The sequence below is a fragment of the Amblyomma mixtum genome, chromosome 6, assembly GCF_055824585.1.
Source record: "Amblyomma mixtum isolate Tamu chromosome 6, ASM5582458v1, whole genome shotgun sequence".
Classification (NCBI taxonomy): domain Eukaryota; kingdom Metazoa; phylum Arthropoda; class Arachnida; order Ixodida; family Ixodidae; genus Amblyomma; species Amblyomma mixtum.
Window position 1 is genome coordinate 114,810,625 of NC_143017.1, and position 15,449 is coordinate 114,826,073.

The window sequence follows — 15,449 nt, forward strand, 5'->3', positions numbered from 1 at the left end:
TCCAGTCAGAGAGTACATAGCTGCAAATTAGGCCCACATAAATAAATATACACGCGGACTGTTTGCTTTCGCCGATCGCTACGTAGGACTCCGCCGATGGCAGAGCAGCAGCCGCCACGGGACTAGCTGAAAGTTTGGTCGACTCGTCCTGCTGTCAGCGGTGAACTAAAAAAAAAATGAGGCCGGGACGTTTAGTTCCATTTAAATTAGGGATATCGGCCGCACAGGACAATAACTCGAAGTTTCTAAGGATGCTCGGAATGTGTAGATCGACTTCCCGCAGTGAAAAGACGAGTTCAGTTTCCTCTTTAGTGCACCTTTATTAAAAGGCAATAGGCACTGCGCACTTTTTTAAAAATATCCAATGCTAGCAAAGGAGCTTGCAATCATGGAAGCCATAAGAAGAGAATGCATCGTTTGCTACGCCGCATTTGCAGCCTATGAATTGCAACTTGTCTGCGAGCTGCTAGTCATGCGACGTCCCTTACTTAATGTTGCGCCTCGATTTGGTCACTGCACAAGCTGGTGCCAAGGAAAACATAGGCCATAACAGCGGACAGCCACAAGTCCAACATTCTAGGACAAAAACTTCGAATATTGAAAAATTGTAAGCTACTGTTACGGAAATATTGAAGGTAATGGTCCATTCTTCTATTCTGTAAAAAATATTTCATTTAACGTGCTTCCATCGCTAGCCTGGAGCAGTTAAGACTGCAATAGAAAACCAACGGCAAACGCTTTTGACGACCGCAAAAACGCTAACAATAAAAAAAAAATAGCCTGCCACCGTGTGGTAGGCGGATACATTGATTGTCATACTGAAATCTTACATTATATGAAAAAATTGCGTTCATAAATTGTTTTCCGCCCAAACATGCTCTTGCCCACAATTGTTGGGTATGCTTTAAACTGATAGCGCTGTGCCTGACAAGCTGTCATTAAGCCGCACGCTGTGGCAGTAAAGGCTGAGGGAGTTCCGACGTATTAGATTTTGATACGGTATGTCTAGCACCGAGAGACGTTGTAAATGAAGTATACCAACCCACCAGGCCAGGAGATGATGGTTTAACGTCCCAAAGCGACTCAGGCTATGGGGACGCCGTAGTGAAGGGCTTCGAAAATTTCGACCACCTGGTGCCAAGAGATCGCGGGGCAGAGGGCGGGGCAGAGATTGTCACGTGCTACATACGCCACGCAGTGACGCGTTCTGACGGCCGCCGCTTTGCCTTCTCCGAAGGCGCACGGCATTACAGTGACGCTAGGAATGGCTGAAATTTTTTGAGCCGCAGTGGCGACCGTAATAGCGTTTTAGAAATGACAAACTTTAAAATGGTTCATAATAACGGCAAGCTACAGTTACCTAACTGCAATCAGGCACCTATCTGGAATAGTCAAAAAGTTATTCATTAGAATTCGGCCAATCAATTTTCTCATTATTATGATTCCCCTTTTTCTGACGTTTCCAACACTGATAGAACTGGTGCTAAAAAGTGTCTCTTGACCTCAAAATACCTATTTTAACAAATTACTGGCGGGCTTCCCTGAATCAACTGCATGGTATAAACCGAAACCTGCGCGCAAGTACATTGAAAAAAAAAAAAACATTGCCACCAGCGTTATCGATTTGGTAGACTCCTGCATGGCAATGTGTTTATGCTTTTAAGTGGCGCTGATCACCTACACCTTTCATCCGACGCCTTCGAAAGGCGCTTTTATGTATTCGAATCTCCCTTCTGTACACATGCCTATCACGTGTGTCTTCCCCATCTCGCTTCCTTAGGCAGCACAAAGTAGCAGATCAAACAATCATCCATCGGGCATACCTTAACGACAAATGAAAGGCCCGAAAAGGATCGCTAAAGAGCTGCAGTGCATGTCGCCGTTGATAACATCAGACTTCCGTAGCCCACCAGTACACTCGTTACAGTCACCTGCGACGAGCCACATCGGGGACGCCATGTTGTCCAAGCTAATCTATGTTGCTCCCCATGGAGGTGTAAGTAGCAAGAACTCTTGCCTTCCTCTGTGACTTCCGAGCGCAGCTACACGTCACCAGATCTTAGAACGAGCATCGTGATTTGTTTCGCAGTGCAACCATATCTTATGTCGACCATGTCAAGGAAAGCAGCGAGTGCTTTACTTGCGAAGATAACGCTGCTGGTCTAGAGAAACCGAACGCAGTCAACGATGTCGACGTAAATTCAGGCGTTACGCTTGAACAGCAACTGCATAAACTTTTCCTTCAGCTAATGTTTACGTAATCTGGAACGCCGAATGTTCATTATAAAGCACCGTATCATCACGCATGAATGCGTCCTACCAGTCGGCCAACAGCCATGTCTCTCCTAGTGCAAGGAAGGTGGACCGTGCGCAAGTCAGAGAGATGCTCGACGACTACGCCACCCTACCGTCTAACAGTCCGTGGTCGCCTGTAATTACTCTAGTACGAAGAAAAAGGACGGAACACTACGCTTCTGCTTCGGCTACAGGAAACTTGACGATGTGACCAAGAAAGACGTGTACCCACTGCCGCCGTACAGACGACTCCCTCGACAGACTTCAGCGAGCAAAGTGATTTTCTGCTTTAGACCTCAGGAGTAGTCACTTGCAAGCAGAAGTCGACAGAGTGCTCGTGAAAAAATAGCCCTCGTCGCGTCTTAAAGGCTGTAAACAATTCCTGTCCTCCCCTTCGGACGTGCTGAGCTCCAGCAACAGTACAGAGAGCTGTATACACTGCACTCACCGGTATGAAATGGCAAACTTGTTTATTTCGACAGCATACTAATTCCTTCTAAAACGTTTGCAGACCACCTGCAGGGACCAAAAACAGTACTAGAACTAGTTCCACAAACCCTTCGGTAAGCCAACCCCGCCCTCAAATGGGAAAACTATCATTTTATTTCAAAGAGCTCAAGTTTTTCGGGCACATTGTCAGCGCAGATTGAATATGAGCTGACTCTGAGAAACTAGGTGCCTTTGAGGCATTTCCAGCAGCAAAAAACACCACGAAGGTTTACAAACCTCTGCCGGTATAACCACGTCTTCATCAAAAACGTCGCTCAGCTCACCAGCCCTCTGACGCGAGTCACTTCAAATGACGCATCATTTTTGTTACGTAATGAAGAACTTCGAACTTCGAAGAAGCCTGTGACGAACTTCGACGCCTGCTAGAGTCACCACCAATAGTTGCACATTTCGACGGCGACTCCGAAAGAGAAATACTCACGGATGCAAGCAGCGTCGGCCATGACGCCGTTCTTATTCAGCGGCGGGACTGCATCGACAAAGTGATCGCGTATGCCAGCTGCGAGCTATCGCGCGCTGAATGAAACTACTCTAGAACTTCAAAAAGAGTGCTTGGTGGTAGTGTGGGCCGCCGCTATGTTGCGTCCTGTATGACAGACTGTTTTCACTCATCACTGATTATCCATCATTGTCTAGGTCGAGTAATTCAAAGAGCCTTTGCAGACATCTATCACGTGGGGAGAAGGCTTAGAAAAACACCCTTTTCTTGCTGTTTGTAAGTCTACACGCAAACACGCTGATAGTGATAGCCTGTCGCGCGAGCCTGTCGAACCCTCTCAAGACACCACGGGTCACGATTACTTCTTTGGAGCAGTCAGCACGTCCTACACTGAAAACGACGTGCTGACGCATAGTTGCTCGTGCTTATCGACCGTCTAGAAGACCGGCATCCAGCAATACCCCGGTTTCTGGCTCGTGAGATATCGTTATTTTTTTCTCCGAAGTGGCGTGCTTTGCAAAAGGAACTTTAGCTCGAGTGACAAAAGTTACCATCTGGCTGTACCATATGGCTTATGGTATGATGAAGTCTTTCTTGCCCGCCACAGCGAACTGGCTTCCGTCTATCTTGGATATGCACGTTATTACTGGCTCAAACTTGTCTCCAGCGTCAGGGTTATGTCACTACCTGCCGGGAATGTCAGCGGCGATTGGCACCGGCGCTATAGCCTCTGAGCATTTTGCAGTGAATAGAGCCACCTCAAATACCGTTCGAGAAAACAGGCACGAACCATGAGGGTGCCATTTTCCTTATCGTCGACCTAAAAAAAGTTGGTAGTAGCTACCACATACTACTTTGACACGATACGCTAAATGAAGGCCTACCCGCGAGGAACAGCCACCGAAGTTGCGAACGCTTTTATGCGCGACATCGTGCGCTGACACGGCGCTCCATCGGTCATCGTTACCGACGAGCGTACGGCGTTTACAGCACAAAGTCCTACGAGACAGGTCGTATACTCGCCACACTGCTCATCGAATGACGGCAGAGTTCAATATCAGAGACAAATGGGTTCACAGAAAGGCTAAACAAGACGTTAGAGGACAAGACCTCAGTGCATGTCGACGTAGAGCACAAAACGTTATGAATGTTAGTACCATACGTAACCTGCTCATACAATACCGGTACGCATGAAATGACCCTCTTTACTAAGTTCCGTCTTGTTTATGGCAGAGGTACGCATGATGTTGGACATGATGCTCCCGTAAAAAGATACAACCTCCCGCTGTACGCGGGCAAATTCGTCAAACAAGCGCTGCAAACGCGTCCAGTCCACAGATGCTATTAACTGCAACCTTCGCTGCAGGATAGTGCATTACGAACCAAGTGACTAGGTGTAGAGCCCCATCCACCACGAAGGTTTGTGCGAAAAACTACCACGCAGTTGTTATTTAGGACCCTATACATTACTCAGCCGCCTCGACAGCGTCAACTATGGAGTCAGTCCTGATGAAACTGTGGCAGTCGGCAGCCAGGAGCCTTACATTTCGCATGACTGCAACACTCGTGTTCTGTTGTGACCTGCTATCGGCTCCCCGCCCATGCTATCTTTACGTATTTTTTTCTTCGCTTCCTAACCTGCAGGTACTTTCTTCAGCTGTGACAGCTGTCTTTTTCTTTTCTGTTCCGTTGTACAGGTAGAAGCAATATGAAAGGGAATACGCGAGCGCGTGGCCTCCGCGCTTCGTACCACTGCCTCCGAGAGCCGGTAAGAATTTTCGTCAAAGCTACATGCGGAGAGGGCGTAGCCGGCTGCTCTTCCCGCACATGCAGCTGGTGCTGTCCATCGCCGTCGGCTTTCGACGACAGTGCTTTGCGAAGGCAGGAGGCCACGCGCTGTCGTGTCTCTTGTCATATTGACTTTACCTGTACATAAGTTATCTAGCATCAGAACTACGTTTTTCTTTTTTTCTTTCACGGGGGGTTGAAGGGGCTATAATGACCCATGCGAAACCCAGCGCGACCTAAGCGATACCCTCCGCTTCAAGGAGGTCGCAGCGGGCACAAGCACATGAGGAGCGCTCCGACTAAACTCGGGTCAGAAATCAAAGAAAACTTAGGGGGATAATTATTTCATTATGTGTGGCCGTGTGATAGCACATGACCTCGTCATACCACATATCCAAGCGCAGCTGCCGGTTGCACCGCGACCACCGCCGCGGAGCCGCCCAGCGACTGAACCGGGCTATGTGGCCCGTGACGTCACACTCCGCGCTGACACATCAGCGATGCCCAGGCGCAGCTGCCAGGAGCCGCCGCGGTCGTGTGCCCTTCGGCAACACGTGACTTGACCTGGTTACGTCACACTCCGATCCATGACGCACTAAAGCAGAAGTATTCCGGATTACCACGCTCCGGTTGCCCACGAACAGAGGTCCCACCTGGCCACGCTCCTGCCAAACCGTCATGTTCAAGAGGCGTGCGTTATTCTGGAATCTGCCTCCGCTAGAACATCTCCGGTATGCTAAAACAGTCTATTACTACAATGAGAAAACAACCGCAGTGGTAAAAAAAACTTGGCACTAAACTTGCACGCCATCACAAAAATGCTGCTTCTAGGACGCGCCTAGCATTTCGTACTGGAAAGAAGTGGTCCCTGAAAAGGAATTGTGTGCAGTTAAACGACGTGAAAAGGATACTTCTCCCGGGAATCTTCTTCTCATTTTATATTCCTTTAGGTCTGGCATCTTTTCAGGAAAACTTCTGGAAGTAGCTACGAAGGCACTCCGTTTATAGGGTGGCCACTAAACTTTCTAACCGGCCGAGAAATGACATTCTGGGTGTGAACTAACGAGCTTCGGGAAATATGCCGTTCAGTATTAACTCAGCATGCGTATCCACAAAAAATCAAGTGAGTCCACGCTAGCGCAGCCTATTTGCGGTAATGGGCGGGTAAGAAAAATAAAAATAAAGATCCCTCCACATAAGAAGCAGTGCTCGAGGAAGCTGGTTTATATACACCGAATGGTGGCTTCTTCGATCGGCCCCTCTTGCCCCATAGCCCTTCTCTCAGACGCAGTCGAGCGAGCAATAAAAGACGGCATGGCACTCGTCCGGCAGCTCCACATGACACGCAACTCACGACGAATGCCGGCCCTCGCGACGGCGCTCGCCGTCTGTGCCAGCCTCGTTCTTTGCGCGTACGGCGACAGAGCGGAACCCATTGCCCTGACCGCCTCCGGACGCGTCGCGGGAAAGCGAATTAATCAAGGTGGGACAGATGTGGACGCCTTTCTGGGAATACCCTATGCCACGGCCCCGATCGGGGACCTGCGCTTCCAGAGACCGCGCCCCGTCAAACCCTGGAACCAAACATACAGGGCCACAGAAATGCCGTCTCCCTGCTGGCAGACCCCGATTCGAGTGATCCCAGCAGCGCCCCTCGACTACTACTCCAGCGCTTCCGAAGACTGCCTCTATATCAATGTCTGGAGACGTTCTTCTGCTTGCTCTCACTCCGGTGCGTGCGACGGGAAGCGACCTGTAATTTTCTACATTCTCGGGGGTGCCTTCAACTGGGGTGATTCGGCGCTGTTCGTCTACAACGCGGCGAACTTCGTCGCCTTGTCCGATGTGGTGTTCGTGACTTTCAACTACAGAGTGAGCGTGCTGGGCTTCCTTTCGCTAGATAGACCCGAGCTGCCGGGAAACATGGGCCTCTGGGATCAGAACTTGGCTCTAAAGTGGGTTCGCGCGAACATCGCCAACTTCGGTGGCGACCCGGATGAAGTGACGCTGATGGGCCAGAGCGCCGGGGGTATTTCCGTAGGACTGCACTTAGCGTCTCCGCAGAGCCGGGGCCTCTTTAAAAGGGCCATCATGCTGAGTGGTGCACCGCTCTCAATGATTCTGGGATTGTCGCACAGAGGTGAAGGCAAATTCGTAAAAATCGTCAGTGACTTGGGCTGTTACGACTTCAACAGAACGCTGGACGACCAGATAAATGACGCTCTATCCTGCCTGAGAAGTCTGGATGCGGATTTCATTTTCAGGACCATCGAACGAGATCCCGCACAACGGGCGGTTATTCCGACATACGGCGATGAGTTTTTTCCTGAAGACCCGTTCTTGGAAGATACCTGGAAGAAGCTTCATGTCAAGGAAATCGTGCTCGGAAACGTTTTGAACGAGGGCACGCTGATTTTCGACAATATACATCACGCTGCTCCGGCACTGAAGGAAATATTGTCGACAGATTACCGACTTGGTATAACGGTGGCCCTGGGACCGATGTTCGGCTTGTCCGTGTCGCAGGCGAAAGAAGTGGTAGAAGCCTACTTTGGAGGCCCCGACGCTGAGCACACGAATGAACAGGTGACCGAACTGTTCAGTGAGCTCCTCGGCGACGCTATGTTTCAGTGCCCAGTGCAGCTTTTGAGCGAACTGACACCACGACAAGGAATAAGTACTTATCGCTACCTGTTCGCCTACCGTCCGTCGCACAGCTTCTGGCCGGAGTGGATGGGAGTCACTCATTCCGAGGAGACGGTGTACGCTCTCGGATCTCTGCCGTTCCTGAACGACACCAGCCAGAAGATTGAAGCGATGAAAGGCCAAGCTTTCGATATTATGAAATCTTTGAACTATACTAGAGAAGAAGTGAAGCTGATGGAAGAAATCGTCAGTGCTTTTTATTCCTTCGCTAAAGATGGGTGAGTACTTTTTGTTTTCACGAACACTGCATGGTAGTGCAGTCGGGGAAAAAGTCTCTGAACTACGTGCTCCTTAAATGAAGCCGATAGCTCTGTATTTATTCACTGTATTTAGCCGGGAGGTGAAGGAATGGGATTTGGAATTTCAGTTGTACAAAATATTTTCTCCACCTACCGGGTAGTAATAGAGCAATCGGCTTCGTTTACGGAGAACGCGGTCCAGAGACTTTTGTCCCAGGATAGAGTTACCTTTTTTATTTATTTGAAATTCGCTTATGGCGCATGGAAAGTGCATTAGAGAGGGGAGTGAGCGGTTAAAAAATTGCACACAAGAACAATTAAGAACAGACGTTTTTAGGATCATTATACATGATCACTGGGTGAAGGAAACACGGATTACATAATATTAAAACAGATATGCAGTACGCAATAAAGAACTTAGGGTCAGCAAAAGAACTACAGCAGGTGGTATTGAAAGGTTTCGGTTATTTAGAAACAGCCACAACAGCACCTATAATACAAACTCATCACAATACAATGAGAAGAACAATGTATAAACGATGGTAAGAACAAGAAGAAGAACGCATATACGTGGAAAATCGCGCCATCGCCATGCAGGACTACAATGTGAAGAAAAATAAAAAGAGTATATTCTAATCTACTGCAAAATATTTGCGTAACCGGTTTTTGAATTCTTTGTTGTCATCAGTAGTAAGCGTAGGTGTCGGTGGTTTCACTCCGATCACGTCTTGCGGATGAAAGATGCCATTGAAGCAGTAGTGCAGCAAAGTGGGATGGCGACCTTGCGCGCATGATCAACGCATGATTATAAGTAGGGAGGTGGGATGAACAGCGCATTTTTGAGATCTTCGTTAGTATGAGAAATGTTCAAGAAAAACCTCAATGGTGACACCTTTTCGCGCACCTCAAAGGGCAGTAATGATAACGCATGATTCATGACGGATATGCTTATTGAACGATTATAGTTCGAAAAATAGAACAGGCTGCGCTATTTTGCACTGCTTGAATAGCTGTTTTGAGCAACAACTAAGGCCCCACATTGAATAAGTATATAGTCTAGCTTAGAACGCACCAGGTTTATGAAGTATTAGTTTGGCAGAAGTTATGGAAAAAATACTTTTAAATATTCCAACATGCGATTTGATTTGGCAGTAATGTGGTTGATGATGATCATTTCAAATGAGGCTCGGAGTTAAAAAACAACAAGATCTAAGAGGTCGTAAAGATGCATTGGTAATAAGATAGACTGGAGGATTTATTGTTGTATTAATTAAGGGTCATATGCCATTTAGAACACCAGCTAGAGTCTGCGTTCAGGTCAATTGGTTGCAAGGGAACGTAGTTCGTGTTCTTAGTCGCTCGATAAACAGCAAAATCGTCATCAAGAAAGTTTAATTGAACGCAAATGGTTCGTAGGAAGGCTGTTAATATAAACGAGAAAAGTAAGAGATCAAGAAGCGATCCCGTCGGCACAACAGATGTTACTGCTATCAATGAAGAGTTATAGCGATAGCTTGCACAAATTGTGAACGCTTTGTTTGGAAGGATTCAATCTACGCCGATACGTTAGGGCCAATATACAGTTTTCTAAGTTTTTAAAGACGAAAGTCATGAGCGGCTTGTCAAACGCTTTAGAAAAATGAAAGAAGACGCAATCGACTTCGAAACCATGATCGAGAAAATAATGCATGCCGTTAGTCAAAGTGAGAAGCTGTGTTTCGCAAGAAAAGTTGTTGAGAGTTATGTTACATAGGGGTGAAAAAAGGATCGCACACATTGTGATAAATATGACAATAGGTGCAGAATCGGTCGAAAGTGTAATGTTTCCGAAAATTTACTCCCCAGTTTTGTGTGCGACTGGAATAAAGTACAACTGCTGTCCCGCACCTGACGCTCTGGATATCTTGAAAAAATAAGGCGCGCCATTGATATAGCTGTTAAAGCGCCTAGAACCGTTAAATTCTGTGAGTGATCCGCAACATGATTTTATTTATTTATTTATATAGTGCTGCAAATAAGAGGCTTTTGGTTCAAGCAAGTAGGAAAAAAAAAAACAGTACTGATATCAATTTGTTTCTCCGACAACTGCAACCTAAATGTATAGAAAATGACAAGCAATTTATCACCAGCAAACAGTCACCAATTCTCACAAGAAAAAAAATCAGTACAGGGCACGTAAACAGAGGATTAGTGAATTGAAAACCTAAAATCATTTGTAATATTCCCTTAATGCTTTTTTCAAAGGTGTTCGTAAGTAGCATATTTTCCGGTATTTTGTTACAACCTGAAATGTTTCGGAGTAAGTAAGAAAACTTGAACACGTCTGTGCGAGCAAAGTAGGGACAAATGAAGTAGTTATAATGGCGGCGGATCTCACGAATGTCCAATGATTGCAGATAGTCCACGTGCGAAATACCAAATCTCTCCCCAATAAATGAGTGTATAAATGAGAACCTGATACTTTCGTTTGTATATGGAGAGAAGTTATACTATCTGCGGTCACTAGAACAGCTGGTGAATCAGTGCGGCGGCATTTATTATAAAAGTGCAGCTGCATTTTTGCAACTACAGCTATGGCTTTTTTTTTGTGTTTATGGGTCCCAAATTGACGATTCATACTCTAACGTGGGCCTTATTTCGAGTTAAGGGCTTATAACCCGACTTTTCTGGGTGTCCTTTCAGGTTATGACGTAGAGGGCTAACAGTTCGGCCGGAAGGTGAAGATACATGTTTGTAGAGCGCATAATCATCAGAAAATGGGCACAGTTTAACATCTTGGTTACTGATGATAACAAGGTCATTTATATAAACTGAAATGAGGAGCGGGCCTGGCGCAATACCTTGAGGTACACCGGTGCAGACCGGGAGGGATAAAGTGCAGCCGTCGTCGGTCTCCTAAAAGTGTTCGCTGTTGTAGCTATCAACAGATCCAGTTAACTAATGCCGAAAGGACGCCATTATTATTATTTCTAGTTTTAAAAGAATCATTAAAAAAGTTTTAAAAGAAGCTTAAAAGAAGAAGTTTTCAAAGAAGCCTAGAAAAAATAAAGTTCTATCGCGACTATAAATACCGCTGTGCAGTCGGTCTGCATGAAAAGTTTTCACACGCACTGTTTGCTTTCTGATGCGCTGTCTTGAAGCCCAACGAGTAGTTTAAAGAAGGCTTGAATGTGACGCTGCCAATGTGACAACTGTTTACAGTAGTACACAGCAGCAGCAGTCATAGATAACCAGCAAGTCGAGCACCGGACACTGTGTGCCAAACTGCAGAGGCTGGTGCGCCGTGCACCAGCTCCAAAAAACATTATTTACGGTCAGCCATTCTGACTGTGCCGTGCAAGTGGTGGTGGCTACAGGGCGCTCTTAAGGGCAGGCGGGTAGCGATACTATACTGTGACGTCTGAGCCCGTAATAGGCGGCACTGCTTGGCGTCTAAGGAAAGGGGGATATGGGGGCTTTGACCAAGTGTGTGACTGCAGAAAGGAAAGATGCATAGCACAAGTTTAAACAACCTCTGCTGCATCTCAGGGATAAATAACAAAACTAGCAAACGCTGTGGGGATGTTACCTTTTTCTGACGCAACTAGTCGATAATGGCATGTCGACATAGAGGTGGCGTCAGAATACTGCACAGTCAAGTAAGGCCGCCGCTGTTGTTCTTGCGTTCATCACTCGTTATTTTTGAGGAGAAAGGCGGATCCGGAGGGAACCACAGGACAAGCAGCGCCTTGGAGGCTTGGGAAGGCAGGGCTGAAGAACCCCGCAGTTATCTGAGTGGGTAACTCACAAAATACGCGTACTTGCTCATGCGAGTACGACACGAAAAAAAAAGACAAAAAGAAAGAGTAGCAATGTGCGCCGAGCGTTCACTGCGCCTATACAAAACCATCCTGGCACCGTCTATATGTTTTTGCTCGTCCTAAAGCTATATTTAGAAACGAGGGGAATAGACGCTGTATGTCGGTTATTAGCCTGTTATCTCTCGAGGCTTGTGGGGAAATACGAAGTGCGTCGAAATCGTTCCCGAGATAAAAGCAGCGCTGGTTGAACCCAGCGTGCAAGAAGTTTTTCCGCCCTCTCGCTCTGTACTCTAATGACTATTTTTTTCTGCGCTCTATTTCTTCCAAAGGATTTTTAAAATGTCTGTGGAGTTGATACGATACTATGTTAAGTATATCTGCGCTCCGAAGGTAGTCATAATTGGTAGCGATAACAGTATTTCGCCTATGGCGCTTGGAGGAAGAGAAAAAAGAAAATGTTGTAGGAGAGTGATCCAATGCTGCTAGTGATGGGAGACACAACTATAGAATAAGCAACACTTTCTGAGGTCCCAGAGAGCGAGAAAGTAGAAGAGCTCGTAGAGACATTCAAGCCAACTTAGTGGACCCATAGGGACACACAGCCTGCCTTCGTCGAATGAAAGGAGAGGAGTATACGAACAACCAAATTCAAAGAAAAGGAAACATGAAAAAAAGAAAAAATAATGCACTTTTGAAAGAAAAAACATGACGTAAACCAAAATATAAGCAAAAAAAAGAAAAAAAAGACCGAAGTGTCATACACTGCGAGGTGACGACAGTGACAACAACCAAGACACAGTACAAGATGCTTTGTAAAATATGGGGTGGCGCTCTGCAGCGCTACCGCTGTGAACTCTGAAAGTCAGGCTGCCACGCATTTCTAAGGAAGCTAGGCTTAATGTCTATTGTGTCTTGCTCTGTTTATGTTATGTCTACAGGGATGTTTTTCTTTTCCTACAGCATCTGCTGGAGCAGTTTTCTCGATGCCAATTATATCGCCAGGACAGTGCACCCCGCAAGGTCACAATTGAGTAGAACGTTCAAGCAGTGCGCAGTAGTCTATAGACGGGGAACGTAGACAGGAGGTATTATTTTCAGATGTAAGGAGCTATGTAATTTTGCGAAACAACAGGGCATGGTGGGAGCACACACGCGCACGTGGAACAGCCCAATGCTTTTTAGGATGCCAACTAAAACGTATCATGTGCGAACTGCGTAGAGTTCAAGAAAAACACTGACAACGCAGAAAAGGAAAAAGGAAAAAAGGAAAAAAAGCCCTTTTGAAGGCAGCTACAGCTCCCCCCCCAAAAAAAAAAAAAAACGGTCGAAGGGCACAGACCTCCCCAGCACACTGCTCGCCAGTGTTGCAGAATTCATTATTATACAGGCAATAACGCGAGAAAAGCATGCAAATGTAAAGTCTCGTCGAATGTACAAGGACTAAACCAGCCGTGATCCCCTACATTTATGGGGTTCAATATATACAGACAACGTGGTCCAGGCTGTAGTAGAGGTTGCCTTCCCCGTTTCTGAACATACTTGAAGCGCCCTGTAAGAGAGTGAACAAAAAAAAAACAGCTATGCGGAAAAGAACAAGACTGCAGATTCTTCAACTGAACATGCATGCAGTGTGGTCCGAAGTGTCCTATTGCCATGCGGGCGAAGCTGAACAGGGCAGACCGGGAGGCGCATCAGTGATTGTCTGCGAGAGTACGTGCTATACCTGAAGCGTGACAGGGCCGCCACTTGACCAAACGCTGCAATAATCTCGATCACGACTGCATTCCACCTTTAGTGGTTGGTTGGTTGGTTTATGGGGTTTAACGTCTCAAAGCGACTACGGCTATGAGAGACGCCGTAGTGAAGGGCTCCGGAAATTTCGACCACCTGGGGTTCTTTAACGTGCACTGACATCGCACAGTACACGGGCCTCGAATTTCTCCAAAGAAATTCAGCCGCCGCGGCCGGGATCGAACCCGCGTCTTTCGGGCCAGCAGCCGAGCACCATAGCCACTGAGCCACCGCGGCGGCATCCACCTTTAGTGAGTGTAAGACCTTGAAACATTACAATGATCAGAAAGCAGGAGAGGTGTACATATGTTTTTCATTTATCAGAAAGGTTTGAATTCTCCCTTCACCCAAAACTGATCGCCTAACTATCAGTTTAATAGGGCCACTTTTTCTACTGTCGTTTTCTGCGATCTTTATACGCTTCTTGATAACACAGGGCTCAGTACGAGGTGTCCCAGTAAGATGTAACAAAGTTTTTAAAAAAGACAAAGTGTGTTGTAAACTAAAACGTACTCAGTGTTGTTGAGAGTAGTGTGTCCTAGTGAGAATTATTTCTCGTTCTGCAAAGGTAGTTAATTAGTTTAGTTGGACTGCAGCTAACTTTTAAAGTATTGCTGGCGTGGAAAAACTGTCAAGTTCAGTTTTACACCACCTTGAAAAACAGTGGGCTCAAATGTTTCCAGCAAGGTAACATTTATGTAGCTTTTTTCAACCACCTTAAAAGAAAGTGCGTGAAATTCAAAATAAACCACACTATAGTGGATCTATTTTCGCGACCCAATACGGGATCTCGTAGAGGGTAATACGCCATCGTATATGCCGCACCCAGGGCAAGCACAAAAGCCTTGTGTAAACAATGTTTCGCAGATAAGCGGAGATTTTTCTGTAACTGCGACTCTTAGGGCGCTCAAGTAGCACCTCTGTAAAGTGGTAGATTCTGAAAAGTGCGTGTTTTATTTTAGCGCCGGTAAAAAAATGCCCTGTAAGCGGTGCCTTGTTTCAGATATTTCAGCCGGCGGTTTTTGAGGTGATATATAACTTTCAACTAACATTTTTTTCTTGAAGCCATTTCATCAAAAGATACCTATTAGTCTTGACTATTCAACTAAATTTTCAGAATGGCTAAAATTCGGCAACCTACGCCACATGACTTTCAAAGTTTAGTTGGGACACCCGGTATAATGAGCTTGCGGTTGTGGCCTCGAAAACACTCGATTGTTAGTTGAGAGCGACTGTGTATGTTCCCTCTATGTCCTTGAGCAGACAAGGATAAGCGAAATCGCGGGCTCGTTACGATATACACCTACAAGAAGCCAACTGCTATTGATATTAATACATTCCCAACAATTTTGGAGAAAAGCATTTTTGAGAGAGAAACCGTTGATGAACGCCATTTTTTCATATAATGTAAGATTTCACTATAAAAATAATTATACCCGAAGATCACCAGACGGCAGTCGCAATTTTTTTGCTATTGGCATTTTTGCTATCGTCAAAAGTATTTCCCATTGGTTTTCTATTGCAGTCTTAACTGCTCGATGCGATCGATGGAAACATTATAAAAGAAAGATTTTGTTACATATCAGAAGAATGGACCACTACCTTAAATATTTCTGTAACACTGTGTTACAACTTTCCAATTTTCAAAATTTTTCTCCGAGAATGTTAGACACAGAGAATAAGGGAAATTCTTTTTTTTTGTGCGGTAGCCTATGGCAAATGAGTAGCGTAATCATTTGCTGCCTGAACGGTAACTGATGGCAAAGTAAAATAAGGAAATAAAAATACAAAACATAAAAAAAGACTAAAAATGAAGAAGAAAAGACAACCGCATGCCGCCAGTGGGATCAGAATCTATGACCTCCACATGTCGAATACGGG

The 15,449-nt window shown here is 46.0% G+C and overlaps 1 protein-coding gene across 1 annotated transcript; it reads left to right on the forward strand.

Moving 5' to 3' along the window:
* Nucleotides 1-6,107: 6,107 nt before the first annotated feature.
* Nucleotides 6,108-7,960, forward strand: LOC149340111 (acetylcholinesterase-like). Its single transcript, XM_089551053.1, has one exon. The coding sequence runs from the start codon at nt 6,134-6,136 to the stop codon at nt 7,958-7,960; it is 1,827 nt and encodes a 608-aa protein (XP_089407179.1). The 5' UTR covers nt 6,108-6,133.
* Nucleotides 7,961-15,449: the final 7,489 nt, after the last annotated feature.